This window comes from Andrographis paniculata, unplaced genomic scaffold, assembly GCF_009805555.1.
Source record: "Andrographis paniculata isolate CXL003 unplaced genomic scaffold, ASM980555v1 Contig46END, whole genome shotgun sequence".
Classification (NCBI taxonomy): Eukaryota; Viridiplantae; Streptophyta; class Magnoliopsida; order Lamiales; family Acanthaceae; genus Andrographis; species Andrographis paniculata.
Window position 1 is genome coordinate 1,141,227 of NW_026137580.1, and position 17,130 is coordinate 1,158,356.

The 17,130-nt window shown below is 36.6% G+C and overlaps 2 protein-coding genes across 3 annotated transcripts; one reads left to right on the forward strand and one right to left on the reverse strand.

Annotated features, from left to right (window-relative positions):
• Nucleotides 1-667: 667 nt before the first annotated feature.
• On the forward strand, nt 668-7,501 carry LOC127252443 (methionine S-methyltransferase-like). The gene is made up of 12 exons (XM_051276615.1): nt 668-1,049; nt 2,035-2,228; nt 2,336-2,542; nt 2,667-2,762; nt 3,662-3,850; nt 3,921-4,109; nt 4,185-4,421; nt 4,604-4,738; nt 5,223-5,543; nt 5,641-5,820; nt 5,931-6,893; nt 7,063-7,501. Exons 1-12 carry the CDS (start codon nt 803-805, stop codon nt 7,366-7,368), a joined length of 3,264 nt encoding a protein of 1,087 aa, XP_051132572.1. The 5' UTR covers nt 668-802; the 3' UTR covers nt 7,369-7,501.
• Nucleotides 7,502-9,019: 1,518 nt separating this feature from the next.
• On the reverse strand, nt 9,020-17,120 carry LOC127252445 (DExH-box ATP-dependent RNA helicase DExH9). 2 transcript variants are annotated; one of them, XM_051276616.1, is made up of 14 exons: nt 16,671-17,120; nt 16,218-16,418; nt 15,915-16,133; nt 14,806-15,141; nt 14,023-14,127; nt 13,813-13,923; nt 13,095-13,345; nt 12,472-12,595; nt 12,076-12,358; nt 11,848-12,002; nt 11,334-11,483; nt 10,991-11,223; nt 10,195-10,459; nt 9,020-9,699 (listed from the first exon to the last, which is right to left on the reverse strand). In XM_051276616.1, the coding sequence occupies exons 1-14, from the start codon at nt 16,950-16,952 to the stop codon at nt 9,421-9,423; spliced, it is 2,994 nt and encodes a 997-aa protein (XP_051132573.1). In that variant the 5' UTR covers nt 16,953-17,120; the 3' UTR covers nt 9,020-9,420. The 2 variants fall into 2 exon arrangements, with proteins under 2 accessions (XP_051132573.1, XP_051132574.1); XM_051276617.1 differs by lacking the exon at nt 16,671-17,120 and having other exon boundaries at nt 16,253-16,392.
• Between the last annotated feature and the right edge of the window lie 10 nt (nt 17,121-17,130).

Below are 17,130 nucleotides of genomic sequence, written 5' to 3' on the forward strand. Positions count from 1 at the left end.
GTGGAAAAAAAAAAAAAAGGGTATTTAATGAAATGGTTACTTTATAATTGTACGTCCCAAAATATAAATACGTATACTTTATAACTGGACGGAGAAAATATTATTTTTATACTATTACACATACTAACATGATATTTTTATCTTTTTAATTACAAATTAATACGATACTAATATTAAAATATACTCCGTCCGTCCCAATATAACAGTCTTGTTTATCATTTTTGTTGGTCCCAAAACAATAATCTTATTTCCATAAATAATCATATCACGGTAAAAACTAGCATTATTTTTTATTATTATTATACAATTGTCACTACTTTTTACACTAATATACTCACAAGAACAAAAAATTATTTATCATGCTTTTTACCAACAACTAATATAATATAATATTTCTTAAATCCGGTGTCCAAACTATACTTGCAAAAAGAAACAAATAGTGCTGGTTTTTAAAATTAAAAAAGTTTTGGAAAACCATGGATCGATCCAAAACGGAGGCTTGAACTCCCAAAACTTGTAAGAACACTCACCAAACATATGAACCGAGGTTCGTAATATGTTGTCACATGCAAATTTTATATTTTAATGTAACAAATCTATTATAAGAACGTGTTGGGAATATTTTATATATATATGTATACATACATACGTATAGTACAGACTACAGACTACAGACTACAGACACAGGTAGTTAGTTGGTAGCAGTACAGCAAAGGCCATTGCCGAGTGGTTTCTTCTCTGGGGAGTGAAGGAGACTGTGCGTCGTTGTCTCTGCGCGGGAGGAAGCAGTTGACCGAGAGCTATGGGCAGAGCAAGTGGCGCGCTGGGATCGGTCGAGGAGTTCCTCAAGCGGTGCCAGCACTCCGGCGACGCCGCCTACGCTGAGCTCCGATCACTCCTTGAACTTCTCGAGGATCCGATTACCCGAACCGAAACTCGGATCTTCCTTGCGGAGCTTCAGAGACGCTTCGAGTCGAGAAACGCCTCCGAGCAGTGTCTCCAGACTTACCATTTCCAAATTCAGGAGGTGTATCTCGAGCAGTATGCAGGTATGTGTACGTTTAACGTGCGTGCGTTGACGCGATTGGTGAGTTCATCTCGCGCGTGTGTGGGCGGATTTTGTGGCTTTTGGTTCTGATTTTAGGCGATATTTTTTGAAATTTTGGGCGGAAAATGCTGAGGGGTTTTCCGTTCATTGGTTTTTTAAAATTACTCGATGATAGAATGGAAGCGGACATGCCTTTTTCAAAAGTTGAAGAATTGTCACGTAAACTTCACGGATCCTGTTTGAAATTTCACCTTTATTGATCACACACAGAATTCTATTTGTTCCTGTTTTGGATTCTTTGAAATTATTACAAAATGCTACAGTAGCAGCCGCAGAACAGACTACAGCTAATTTTTTATGTACCCACACTGGACTGATTAGTTTCCTGTCTTTCTCTTTTAATTTTTAAACTGTGATTTGGATTCGGAATAAATATCGTTATAATCAGTTGATGCAATAGATCAAAACCTATTCAAATTCAAGGAATGGTAATTATACTATTTAACGACTTCAAAATCAGCATCTTATAGCGTCCTCTTCCGAATTTAGTTGAACGTTAAGTTCACTGGGACTGAGTATGAGCTGGGGTTTAAATTTTTCGTAATAGAAATCGATCAGATGATTGGAAGATTGCTTTGTGATAGTCATTAACTCTTCATAAAGATGTAACCTCAGTTCTGTTTTACAAAGGCTACATCGAAGTGGTAAACTTTTGAATTTCAAATTAATAAAACACAAGCAAAGACCAACCATCCTTTGATTGATATCTTTTTGTATTCCATGTGTATCTTCTGCATCTACTTGGCTGGTGTTTTTCAGTGTTTAATTATCTGTTATGACCATATGCTTTTCATCTTTTAAAATTAAATTATAATACGCTTCTGTGTTTATGGATTTAGTTGAAACATTTTGTTGCTCAATTTGGTTGCACTAGGTCAGTTTTAAGTATGTTTTGGTTGCTCTGGTAAGATGATTTAATGTTACAGGTTTCCAGAAGAGAAAGAAACTCCCTATGATTGTCATACCCAGTATATTTATGCCAGAGGATTGGTCCTTCACGTTCTATGAGGGACTAAACCGACATCCTGATTCTGATTTCAAGGACAAAATAGTTGCTGAGCTTGGTTGTGGGAATGGATGGATATCCATTGCGATGGCAGAGAAATGGTTACCCTCAAAGGTCCCTGGTTTCCTATTTCTATTTGCTACTGATGGTTACCATGTTTATTAGTCCTTGCTTGACAAGTAGGCAATGGTTTCTTAATGCACTCAGCTACCACTTTGCAGGTGTATGGACTTGATATCAATCCACGAGCAGTCAAAATTTCTTGGATAAATTTGTACTTGAATGCTTTGGATGAGAAGGGGCAACCTATATATGATCAGGAGAAAAAGACTTTGCTTGATAGGGTCGGGTTTCACGAATCTGATCTATTGTCATACTGCAGTGACAATCAGATAGAACTTGAGCGAATCGTTGGCTGCATACCACAGGTAATCATCATTCAATGGAAAATATTATGTTCCTATGTTGTGTGATTGTCCCAACATTTGTATGTTAGAGTTCTATGATGAGACTGTTTCAATGTCCTTATCATTCTCATTTTATGATATGCAGATTCTTAATCCCAATCCAGATGCGATGTCCAAAATTATAACTGAGAATGCTAGTGAAGAATTCTTACATGCTCTGAGTAACTATTGTGCCCTCCAGGTTAGCTACAATTTTTGTAACTTCACCTTATTGTCGAATATAAGTGTTGCTTAGTTTATAACATGTTTTGAATGCTTTGCACTCAAGTGTATGGTTTCTCAATATCTTTATATTGTGATGTGATAGAAAGTGAATCCAATTTAATTGAAAGAATCACACTATATACTATAGGGAGAACCTGTTTCAAGTTAAAGGTCGAAAATTCAGAACCACTGAATGAATGAATCCTTCCCTAAACCCTAAACCCTTAATAATCTAGGACTCAATCAAGTGATATTACCCTTAGATGCCAAACATCCTTACACACACCCACTCCCTAATTAGGACTCAATCAAATGATGCAACCTATGCCCCAAAACAATCCTACAGCCGAACTAACTTGAAAGACTTCATTAACATAGCACAAGGCAATGGGCCTGGCCGATTGTCATCCTCCCTAATTCAGCTAGGCCTAGCAATGCTGGCTTTGTAAGCGATGTGAATAATTTATTGATAAATCTATATGATGGTGTAGAACAGCCAGATTTCCCATTCTAAGGATCCTATATGAGTTGTCTTTTTGTCCTTTTCCACTGAGAGTTGATTCTTTCGCTGAGATAGTTTTATTGCTAACTGATACAGACTTTTTAATCTCCTCCATTAAAATTATTATAGGTTTCCGGTATATATTGAATTCATGCAAACAAAATATGGTAGTAAGTTCGCCTCCAGGTATGCTGGAATTTTCATGTTTGATCAGAAAATTCTTTAATTGTTTTATATCTACTTTAAAGTTGTGCACAAAATAGACATTTGTTCAGAATTTTGAAACATCATATTTTCTCTTCTGCCCCAATCACCATGCATAAATCAGAAGAACTTGTCTTTTAGTTGTTTTGAGCTCCTTTTATTCTCCTCAGGGCTTTGTTGAAGATCAATTTGGCTTAGGATTAATAGCAAGGGCTGTCGAAGAAGGAATTTCAGTTATGAAACCTTCAGGGATTATGATCTTCAATATGGGAGGACGACCAGGACAAGCTGTATGTAAGCGCTTATTCGAGCGGCGTGGTCTCCATGTTAACAAGCTTTGGCAGACAAAAATTCTCCAGGTTCTACTGAAAGGTTATTAATTTTAACGGATGAATGAAACTACTTTTGTTCTGATTTCTTCTCTTTCAGGCACCTGACACAGACATTGCAGCATTGGTTGAAATTGAGAAGAACAGTCCACACCGGTTTGAGTTCTTCATGGGGCTTGCTGGAGACCATCCCATCTGTGCCCGATCTGCCTGGGCCTATGCCAAAGCTGGAGGTCACATTTCCCATGCTTTATCAGTATATAGCTGTCAACTCCGTCAACCTACTCAGGTATGACTTCTCTCTATGTATTTTTTCTGTTACAAGAGAACCTAAAGCCTCATGAGAATAAGCATGAAGTGACAGGTAAAGAAGATATTCAAGTTTCTTGAAAATGGATTCGATGATGTCAGCAGCTCTTTAGACCTCTCTTTCGAAGATGACTCTGTTGCCGATGAAAAAATTCCATTCCTTGCTTATCTTGCTGATGTTTTGAAAGAAATTTCATTTTTCCCATACGAACCGCCTGCTGGGAGTAGACAACTTCGTAGTCTGATTGCTAGATTCATGAAAACATACCATCATATTCCCCTTCATGCAGATGTAAGGAACCTCTCTCAAACTGTATTTTGATTGTCTCTATCATTATCACTGCATCTCTATCATTCTGAACATCATGTTACCGAACAACATACCATAACTGTAATAATAAATTTTTGTTCTACTGTTTCTTTTTGGTATACTTCGCCATTTATTTCTCTGCTTTCCCCTTTCGGCTTTTCTAGAATGTTGTCATATTTCCTTCAAGGACTGTGGCAATTGAAAGTGCTTTACTTCTGCTGTCTCCGCAACTCGCCATTGTTGATGAACAATTATCCCGGCATTTACCAAGGCAATGGATAACATCCCTTAACATTGAGGTATGTTGATTGCAGAAGTCAATATTCATATGCCTTTTTACATTTAAAGGTCGTTATGTGATTGAATTCCATTGCCCTAAATCAAAAGATCTTCCTTAATACTTTTTCTTTCTCAGAAAGTTTCTGATCTGAATATGAATACCGAATACATATGTTATATCCTCCTGTCTTCGATATTCTTAGCTAAAAGGAGTTGTATGACAAAATGTGCTTTTAGATTTACATTTTGTGAAGTGACAAAGCATTTCATGACCTTTATTTTATACCACAGCTCTATTGTATTGAATCAGAAAGCTCTACTATTTTTGGTTAATTAACTATCAAACACCTTGAGATGGTTTTAGCTGCATTCGTCGCTTACTAACACTTCATATTGTCACTTACAAACACCTTGAGATCGTTATAGACATTTATTCCTCTTCGACATGATTGTACCTGCATTTGTATAAATCAAACACTTCTGAAACTTCAAATCGATTTTCAGAAAAAAGAAAGAGGAATGCGTTCAGCACAAGCTATCACTGTCATCGAAGCTCCATGCCAGTCAGATTTGATGATAGAGATGATAAAGAAACTGAAGCCAGAAGTTGTGTTCACTGGGATAGCACAATTCGAGTCAGTCACTAGCTCCTCCTTTGAGCACCTTTTGAATGTCACAAAAGAAATAGGATGTCGACTGTTCTTAGATATCTCAGACCACTTTGAGCTATCCAGCCTTCCCTGTTCCAACGGCGTCTTCAAATATCTTGCCGGAAATACTCTTCCTTCACATGCTGCTGTTGTCTGTGGCTTACTTAAAAATCAAGTACACAAACCTGGCATTCGATTTTGTTCTTGTTCGAGTCTCACTTTTTCTTCGGTAAGTTACTTACACGCTCATGTAACACTCCTTCGAATTCCAGGTCTATTCGGATTTGGAAGTTGCATTTGTGATCTCTGAGGAGGAGACAATGTTCAAGGCACTGTGCAAGACTGTGGAGCTTTTACAAGGAAACACTTCGATCATCAGTCAGTATTACTACAGATGTATCTTTCATGAGCTTCTAGCGTTTCAGCTTACTGATCGACATATGGCTCCACAGGTTATAATCCATTTCTAAGCTCGATTATTGCTGAAAGTGCAGTTCAGTTGTTTTCTTCGATTCGATTGTAATTATTGTTGATCATATCTTACGTCTTCTCCTATCTTCAGAGGATCTGTGACAACCAAGGAGTAGATGATGGCTTTGCCAGTTCTACGGCCTTCTCCATACTCGATCATGCCGAGTTAGCAGTGGACGATCCGGATGGCGACACACTTGTTCATATGGACGTCGACCAAAGCTTTCTCCCTATATCAACTCCAGTCAAGGCAGCCATCTTCGAGAGCTTTGCTCGGCAGAACATAACAGAGCCCGAAACTGACATTAAACACGGCATTCAGCAATTGATCTACAGCAACTATGGCTTTCCAGCCAACCGCGACGCAGAATTCATCTACGCAGACAGTGTAGTGGCACTCCTCAGCAAGCTAATACTCTGCTGCATCCACGAGGGGGCGACACTCTTCTTCCCGACCGGATCGAATGGAAATTACGTATCTGCAGCTAAATTTCTGAATGCTAATGTCGTAAGCATCCCTACTGATCCAGAGCACGGATACAAGTTAACCGAGAAAACTCTTGCTCGGGCATTAGATACTGTCGCTAAACCGTGGATCTACATTTCGGGTCCAACCATCAGTCCCACCGGATTGCTATACAGCAACGACGAGATCGATAAGTTATTATCTGTATGTGCTAAGTCCGGAGCTCGAGTGATTCTCGATACTTCGTTCTCTGGAGCAGAGTTCGACTCCGAAGAAGTTAAAGGCTGGAATTTGGAGCCTACTCTCGCGAAACTTTCCTCGACTAACTCAAACTTCTGTGTTTTCCTCCTCGGCGGATTGTTTAACAAGATGCTAAGTGTCGGGATTGGGTTTGGATTTCTTGTTATCGACAGGCCATCCATGGCTGAGACCTTCCGTAGCTTCGGGGGACTTAGCAAACCCCACAGCACCGTTAAATACGCAGTTAAGAATCTGCTAGATCTCCGGGAGAAGAAGACAACGGACCTGTCGAATGCAATCTCGAAGCAGACGGAAATACTCCGAAGCAGATACAAACAACTGAAGCAGGTACACATGCATCTTCGCAACATAAAAACAGATTCGAACTCAAATCTAAATAATTTTATATACGTCTAAATTTAAATCTACTAAATTTAAAACTAAATATCTGGAATATCTCAAATACATAATAGCCAACCATTCGCCGTTTTTTCTTATCGTGCATTGCTCGCTGCAGATGCTTGAAAGTTGCGGCTGGGAAGTGCTCGGAGCTCAATCTGGGATATCGGTTGTAGCGAAGCCGGCTGCCTATTTAGGTAAGCCGGTGAGAATCATGGAAATATCAGGCGACGGCATGCAGGAAATGAAGGTGGATGAGTCGAATATCCGGGAAGCCGTTGTAAGGAGCACGGGGCTGTTGATTAACAGCCCGGCGTGGACCGGAATTCCGGGATACTGCCGGTTCACGGTGGCCGTGGAAGACCGCGAGTTCGAGCGGGCTCTGGATTGCATCCTTAAATTCAAAAGCTTCCAAGTAAAATAACTGTGTGATCGATCGTATCAGTTTCCTAATATTGGATGATGGAAGATGATTCTTAATTATTAAGGGTGTGTTTGTTCGGGGATTGGATTTTGAGTTTTGAGATTTGAATAGTAAAAAAATTGAATTTAAATAATTGTATGATGTGATATAAACCGATGTAATTATAAGATACCAATTGCATATATTCGGGCCGTTCCTGGGGTGGGCCATGAGGGCGACCGCTCAGGGTCCAGCCCAGGAAGGGGGCCATAATCTTAGGGCTTTTGATATATATATAAGGATTAAATGACATACATGCATGTTATTGAAATATATTTACATATAAATATATGTATACACGAGAAAGAAATAGCATATATGAGTGTGCAATTAGGGTATGACTGAGTATGTGCGATTAGAACAAGAATAATAACTGAGTCTTGTGATTAAGTAGGAACCATGGCGACCAAGAAGAACAATCAATTTGTGTTTGTGATTAGAGATTAGCCAAATATAAGACTAAAATAATAATTTTACATTTAAATGAATGATAAATCACATTATGTTTTTATTATAAATGCATAAAATAACTAGTATTTTCTTTATTCTGTATAATATCTTATGTTATATGTATTATACAAATAAAATATTTAATCATGCAAATATTATATAAACGAAGAGAATGCAATATTTTAAATAATTTTTTTAATAAAATAAATAGATAAAATTTTTAACAACCGACTCATCTTCAGTTTACAAACTCTGAAATAAAATATTCAATCCTTCAAGGCATTTTACTCTTTTATTTTGTGCATTTATAATAAAGTATAAAACAATTTGCTTTAAATTAATTTTAAAATAAAAATAGGTACCTATTACTAAATTTGAGTATACATTAAAGAATATCATTTTTATTTGGCTAAATCTCATAAAATTCATATCTGGTTTAACAAAATTGCGTAAAATTCCCAATATTTTTAAAATTGTGTAGGTTTTATAAACTGCGTCTAATTCCTCGGCCATCTTATTTATCAGTTTTTTACTTACACGCGCTCAAATTGCAAATAAATTTCATAATACTCATTTCTAAACAAATATATTCATTTATCTTAAAGAACAGTAAAAGAACTTTTAAAATCAGATAAAAACAATTATTTTTTAGTATATTTACTGTTTCTTGAAATAAAATAATAAAAAATAATAACTATATTTGTAATTCCAAGGGTTTAAAAATGAAGATTCGGATTTTGGGCGCATGCAGATCAAATAAAGTATACTTGGCAACATGTTTTTCGTATCCTTGATAAAGTATAAAATGTTAAGACATTTTATTCTTCTATTTGTACATTTTATTAGTATAATGCAATTTACCTTTAAATTATAATTTATAGAACATATACAACATAATTATATGTATATTACTCATCACTTAGAAAGACACATCAATGCTAATTTGAATACATTTGGCACATTAAGTGGTGAATTGCATATTTATAAAAAAATTTCCACATAAACATCAAATCAAACATCTATTTTTCACTTTTTTATATCATACTATGAATTAATTTTATATTCAAATATTACATCAATATCTATTTATATTACATTAATATCTATTTATATCACATCATACAACTATTTAAATTTAAAATTTTTATTATTCAAATCTCAAACCGAAATCCAAACTCCCATACAAACATTAACAACAGCATTGGGTAGCGTGAAATTACAATGAATAGGGCACATGGGAAAGAAACTTCTAACAAAGAGATTAAAAACATTTCACCATATATATATATATATATATATCTTCAATCAAGATACAACACAATAATGTGTGCAAATTTCAAGTGTGACTATGACCTATTCATTGTCCAGTAAAAATAATAATATCAGCATATGAACGGGCCCTAGTTACCAAAAATCCCTCCATGTACATCTACACGGCATCGTGACTTTTTACGACGCGCAAAAACTAAATCACGCCGGCACATATTCTCTCAGATCATGCATCCGGCAACATGGCTGCTCCCCAATTACCAAAAAGTGTCGTAGCATTTAACATATGTAGGCTTACAGGTACAATGATGCGGCGAAGACAATGTCTCTCTTGATCTTGCCAACGGCATCCTCAAATTTCGCTTCAAGATCTGTCTCGCCGATGGATTTTGCTGCTTGAATTAGCTGCTGAAGGACTTCTTCCAATCTCCTGATTGCGCGGATAAGGCTGCCCTCGAAGACCGGTGTCATTTCCATTATTTCGTAGAATTTGGACCCTTTGGCCCAGGCGTAAACAGCTTCCATAATATCTGGTCTGAAAGAACTTACGAAATTCTCGACATCAATCTGAACCTGGTGTGAGAATAAGTGATCACAAATGGTTAATGTTTGCTCTATAAGTAAATAAAAAGGTTCAAAACAGCTGCAACCGCTATATTAAATTCAAATAAAGAAGGAATTGATTATCAGAGCATTTCCATGTTTTTCGCCACTGCTAGAAAATACTCCCCAAAGTCCCGTCATAAAGTATGCATTTACTTTTGGCACTGAATTTAAAAAATAATAGTATTTTAACTAAAATGAATAGTTAAAGTAGTATAAAAATAATTCTGCTATAAAAACACAATAATGTGATGGTAAAGTAAAGGTATTTATGTAAAATAATAAGGTTAAATTACTAAAGAAAGGAAATGTATACGGTAACATAGGACGGACGGAAATAGAAAAATGTATACGGTAAGGGGGATGGAGGGAGTATGTGGTTTGATGTATATATATATATATGTTTATTTGATGCCAAAGGTTTTGATAAGATATATAAAAACTATGGATAAGATCTGCTTGTACCTTGCACTCGAGCTGGACCTTGGCTACCTTGCGTGCTGTTTCTTGCAATTGAGTGAATAGTAACTCGAGTGAATCCCGAGGCTTTTGAGCTTCCTGAAGCTTTTCTTGCCATACAAAACATGATAGAATTGAAAGCATCTCCTCCACTTTTATGTCCTTCAGAAGTCCACTGAAGATAAGCTCTGTCAACGTTAATTCATCTGCACTGCTGATCTCACACGCAACCTTCCCCTTTAACTCCACAACATCGTCACTTGTAATATATCTGCATGTTTTCTAAAATCATTAGCATTTTGACGAAAATAGATCATTGTAGAGAACAAAATAGACAGCAAATAAAGAACAGTGTATTCGACCGCACAGTCAAAACCACAGGAAGCCATAGGAGACGAAAGCGGATTCTGTTAACAAGTTACGGTGCCCATTCTGTTTTTCATAATCGGCAATGAGGATTTTGATCTTTCATAACTTCAGATCACCATCAACTATGATATGATAATCAGCAAAGTCAATTGGATTGAGAAATGAAAAAATTAACAACTCATTTTGGGGGACACGTGTCACTCAAGTTTCGGTTGTCTTCATTCCATTTTCCTTCAGATAGTAGAATGTTGTAAAAAAAGCAACAGTGTAAATAAAAGAGGAGGAAAGTTTTGGCCGTCAGATGGTAAAGTGAAAACAAGTAACACTCAATGTACAATATTCAAGACTTACGCAACCTAAACATTTGAAACAACAAAGAAAGCCTCAATTAGTTTAAACCTGAATCATGGCATGCAATAATGAGGAAATTTACCCGAGTCTCCTAAGTACCCTTTTCCGGGCCTTAAGTTCATCTTTGAATGCCAAGACTGAGGAAGATCTCAATGTTCTCTTTATAGATTTGATTTTTTCAATAATCTCTTTTTTCGTATGCAGAACTTTGAGCTGTTGCTCTATCAGTGGAGATTTGGCTATTTTGTGTTTTTCAAAAAGGTTCTCCAGGGCTTCTATTCTTCTTGACGCTTTCCTATAAGAGCTACTTTGAACCTGGATGGCATATACAACATGATAACCAGCTAAAAAGTTGAAATCCGCAAATCAAAAGGAAGATAAAAATGATAAAAAGCCTTGAAGGGAGCCTATTAATGGTGCTATACCTTCAAATCATCTTCAGGATCTAGAAGAGGAACACCTTCTTTTTCAAATCTAGTGATGACTTCGGACACTTTCTTCAGTGTATTTTCTCGAGCTTCTAGAGGAAGAAGATCTTTTGGTATTATTAGCCGGATACTGCTCAAAGAAGCAATCTGCTGGGGGAGAAAAGCTTACTATTATACAAGAAAAGCAGATGTAATGGTAGTCACCATAGTTTCATGCATAAAGCAATGAAAGAAAAGTGAAAAATATATATATAATTTGACAGTATCACTATGCATAACATATAATTACAATAGGATGATTTCAGTAAAATATAAAGATAATGTGTCTGTGCAAATAGTAAGCATATAAAACAGAGGTGATCAATCTATGCTTCATTCTTTGCACAGTTTTTAGAAAACTGAATTATATATATTATATAGATGATTTCAAAGTAAAGAAAAAAATGTGTGCAAACCCCAGAGAATGCTGTATAATGACTAATGCATTTGAAACAAAACCATCGAGACTTGCCTGTGAAATAGAAATTGAAACAACAGCAGCCTCCCCAGGTTCATTTAATGGAAGAGTCTTGATTGTTCTTCTGGAAACTCCGTCCTTCTGCACTTTACACTTAGTGAGGACATCCACAGTGTAGCTTGCATCTTCCACCTTCCTCTTAGCATCATCTGAATTGAGCATTTAAGATTAATAAAAAGAATAGTATAACAATAGAAGGTCATAAAACTACACCCATCTCACCTTCAGACCCGCCTTTAACCCTCTCAAAATTAATTATCACTCCCCAAGTAACTTCATCATGCATAGAGAAGGGAGGGGAACTCTCATCATTCTTCGAACATTGAATACAAACAAGCCTGCCTGGCTGCAGAAACGGCAAACAATGTTTTGGAGAAAAAACTATGTCTCGAACATCCTTCTTCAAATCTTTATATTGTTGTAGCAGAGAGTAATAATTTTCTATGCTATCTTCTTCATCTATAACAATAGAATCTCTCTCCTCTTCAAGAACCTTTGCTTGTCTCTGCAAAGACAATCAGAATAATAGAAGCCATTTATTATGTGAGACATGCTAATACTCATTAACATAATAATAATAATTATAATAATAATAAGTAAATGAAAAAAGTAGACCACCTCAAGATCAGGAATGGCTCGATCTGCTTGGAACTGATAGAAAGAATTTCTTAACAGACTCTCAGGATCACCATCTTCAGATCGGATTTGGTTCAAAAGCATGTTGTAACTCAAGTGAAATGCACTGGATATAAAGTAAGCCATCAGAAAAAAAAAAGAAATAATAGTAATAATAATAATAATAATAATTACAATGCCAATTTCACAAATAAATTTGTATTGGCATCACATATAATACAAAGAGAGAGAAGATTTATATGGTGCCTATATGGCTGCAGATAGAATTCGATCAATGCAGTAGAAGTTACCTAATCAGGTGCAGCTAAATGTATTCAATTCAAACAAATCAATGACATTTCCAGGCACACACACATCAACAGTTTTGGGCACAAACAAGGAACTATTTTAACAATACTGAGTACTACATGAATCTGCCAGCCTTCAATATTCCATGCTTAGAAGAAATCAGATAAGAACAATTGATCCAGTTAGGACCAAAATAAAAATATGCTAGGCAAAGTAAAAGAACTCTTCAAATTACATAACAATACTAAATGCTTCTCGGCCACTTCGGTAAGAAAATATCAATAATTTAGTTTATCAATAACTTTTTGAGTTGTCACCTGTTCAGAGGATCTGCACTGCCTTTCAGCATTGACTTGGCTGTAGAAGGTTCTATCTTCTCATCAACCATAAGAATACAGATCCCACGATCATCAATTCCACGTCGACCAGCACGACCGCTCATCTGAATGTACTCCCCACTAGATAACCACCTAAACTTATCTCCATCAAATTTGCGAACATTGGTGAAAACAACAGTTTTTGCAGGCATGTTCAAACCTATGCTGAACGTCTCAGTAGCAAACAAACACTGACAAAGAACAAGAAAAAGGATCAGTAAGGATGCATCCGAAACTTACAACATGAAATTATCAAATCAGTTCCTGGTACATAGGAAGGAGCAATGTTGGAGGCATAATGGCCTTAACAACATAGGACATGAATCGTCTCAAATAACTCAATGCAATAAGGCATGCAGATAAAAATGCATAACGGGTTACTTTTCACATTTAAAATGCAGATATAAACCCCAATTAAGTATCATATATATTTCAGTGTCCTATAAGAAATTTTAAAAATAGTTATCTCAAGTCATATCGAAATATAGGGAGTAAGATCAAATGCCTCGTCATGACCTTGTACTTCTATAAAAACTAATTCAACAAACTGAAGCTCACTTGTGCATTCTCAATCATCTGCCACTTGGGGTCACAACATTACGAAACACTAGTACAGCACAAGCAAGCAAAGTAGAGAATATGGAAAGCTTCTTCCAACCTTGATGAGTCCTTCCTGGAACAGGATTTCAATAACTTCTTTCAGAATGGGCAGCAAACCAGAGTGATGCACACCAATTCCTCGCTTCAACACCGGAAGCATATTTGAAACCTGGAAATGATCAGCGAGTGAAACAGTGCCAGAAACATTTAAAGTTTGGAACACAAATTAGGAAACAATGACAAAATATCTTCTCGATAACAAACTGACCTGCGGTAACTTCTTATCATCATCTGATAGCATATCCATAGCACTCCAGAAAATTGTTTCAATATTAGTTTTCTCGTCCTCATTGTTTAAGTCCAGTTTAGCCATCTAGTTGGAAAGTAAAAATTGTTATTCCACTGCTGTAATGACAATATAACTATATATGAACAAATAACTCCGAATTTGTAAATAAACATGTAAGAACTTAAATAGAATCAAGTCCAATCAGAATTTCTTTCTCTAGAGCAGCAATAAAATCATTAAAACAGGAGTGATGAAATAATGTAGTTTACAAAGTACAACATGCAATACTCTAGTTTAAGAAAGAAGAACACGGCAGAAATTTATTATCAGTACCTATATAAGTAATGCTAGTGTTTTATTGACATGAATTACTATCAATAGAACTAGGAGTAATGCTAGAATATGATTCCCATGAGTTACTCAAAATATTAAACCAATTTAGGTCACTCCAGGAGTCATAATCATAAATGAAGATTAGAGTTAGACGCCTTCTAGTGAATGTTTTGCACTTCACATTGTGAAGTCACAAAAACAGTGTGCCACAGAACATACTTCACAAACAACTCCAATATAAACAAAAGAATGAGGGTTGTAGACTCAGTTTAATGGCTAGACTATTAAATTTTAGATGGATGATATAGAAGGATAATCCAGGACTCAGCAAATTCTGAACATAACATAGGGGTTCAACAATATCTGAAAAGGTAAGCTTTGAATGCTACAAAGATTTCATCATCCAGTATCACGAGAAGAAGAAATTACCTGCATAGCAAGAACTTCACATTCTCTTTTGCTAAAACTGAAACATATGACGGGATCATATTGACGTGATACAATCATTTTCACCATTTTAAATATATCGCTCTCTTCACCTGCTTTACCCAACACTAAGCCTTTCTGCCATTTTCCATTCTCCTTCTTTTTGTCTCCATTAGTTGGTATTAGTGCATTTAGGGATTTCTGAAAGCTATCTTCCCGAAACTTCCCTTTTTCATCAACCACTAAATAAAGACCTTCTCCTCCAGAAGGAAAGACATAATGCTGAAGAGGTGTAGGCCGATAATCAGTATAAACAATATGACATGGTTGCTGGTGAACCTGTATTGTAAATGATGATATGTTATTAGCAAATTTGCTAAAAGATTTCAAAATATAAACTGGCACATATAAATGCCAGCGGAAAGCAATATTTTGTTATAGAATCTTGTATATATGTATAATCTATTAGACAAATACTGCAGAGCCTGGTAACCGGAGCAAAAAAAATCAACAAGAAAATGCAATGATAGAAGATTATGAGAAGACAATAAAACTGTGTACAAACATTTGGGAATCTCCACGCCACAAATCAAATTAAAAAAACATGTAAAAACTAGAAACGATCAACATCTCATGCAACACTCTCACATAAACCATGTTAAAATGTCTTTCACAACACTTTTCCTTTTCCCAGTTTTTTTTTTGTAATCCTCTCTCGTATTCTTTCTGTGAAAAGTATTAAACTGCTCTTTTCTGATCTTAGTTGTCAATGAAGCCATTCAAAAATTGAAAAAGATTTTCATGATCCCAGATGACTAAAACCTCCAGTATATGAGAATTTTGTTCCATATAATATTAGGTGCATGGTTGGAGCAGGGGACCGCTTACGTCCAAAAACATTGACAAGGTAAAGTGTCTGATGCTATTTAATTACCCGTCAGTACCTCAATGCTAATAAATTATGATGTTAACAAAGACAACCATTATCCAGTCAAGGGGACTCAAAAAAAATGTAAACTCATCTATGTATTTGTTAAGCAGCAAGACACAGTTAATAGAGGTATATAAAGTTTTAACTATCAAACCAAAATTGCTAAATACGTTTAGAGCACCTTAGCAACCCAATCAGAGAACTCCTTGGCATTAGGAACAGTAGCTGAGAGAAACACAAATCGGGAGTTCTTAGGGGCCATTACAATGCTTTCTTCCCACACCACACCTCTCTCTCTATCTCTCATGTAATGCACTTCATCAAAAACAATCCATGCAACCTCCCTGACAACCTCAGATCCTTTGTACTGCATGCTCCGCCAAATTTCCGTAGTCATCACCTGAAAAGTCATGCCAAGACTTGAATCAATAATACGATTTGCATAAAATGCTGGACATGATACAAAATTGAAAATCAAACCCACCAAGCAAGAAGCATTGGGATCAATGGTGACATCACCTGTCATCAATCCCACATCAGAAAACTCCTCCTTGAACTCTCGGTACTTTTGATTGCTGAGCGCCTTGATCGGAGATGTGTATATAACACGCTGCTTGTTCCGCAGCGACATAGCTATCGCATACAGTGCCACAACAGTCTTCCCGGCAGAGGTATGGGCAGAAACCTAAAACCATTTCAACAAAAAACTCAGCTTCACATTACGAATCCACCACACATTCAACCATATTGTAATCATTCAAACAAGAAGCTCAACAGGAAAAAATCAAAGTCTCCTCCAGATATATATATATATATATAATTTTCACTAGTTTTCAGGGAAATCAAAATTCCAACGGCATCAAATATATCGAGCAGGAAGTAAAGAAGACTACAACTTTACAGCATTCTGGTGATCAAAAAGAATAAATAACCCTACCATGACGGATTCGCCATTGTCGAGGCACTTAATAGCTTCGGACTGAAAAGGATCGAGAGTAAAGGGGAATTCTTTGGCCGGCTTGGAGTGCTGTTGATTTATCAAGCCGGTGGCCGATGGCCGGGGCACATAACCCTCTGGATACGATACGTCGTGCAGGCAAGCCACGGGCTCATTCATCATCATCACCACACGGCCATTCTCCCTCTGCTGCTTCAGCGGCGGAGCTTCGGAATCCTCCTCCTTACTCTCTTCCAGCTGCTTCCTCTTCTCAGACCCCATACCTTATTCTCAGAGGAATAATTTAACCACCGAGAAAACGAGGAAACCCGCGCACGAGAGTTGCCCTTGCCCACAACGGTGGCTCTGGATTTTCTTCGAGCAAAAAGGATTTGGATGGCTCTAGCTTTAGGGTTTATGAAAAGCGACAGACCGTAATTAATTAATCGACTTTTTTTTT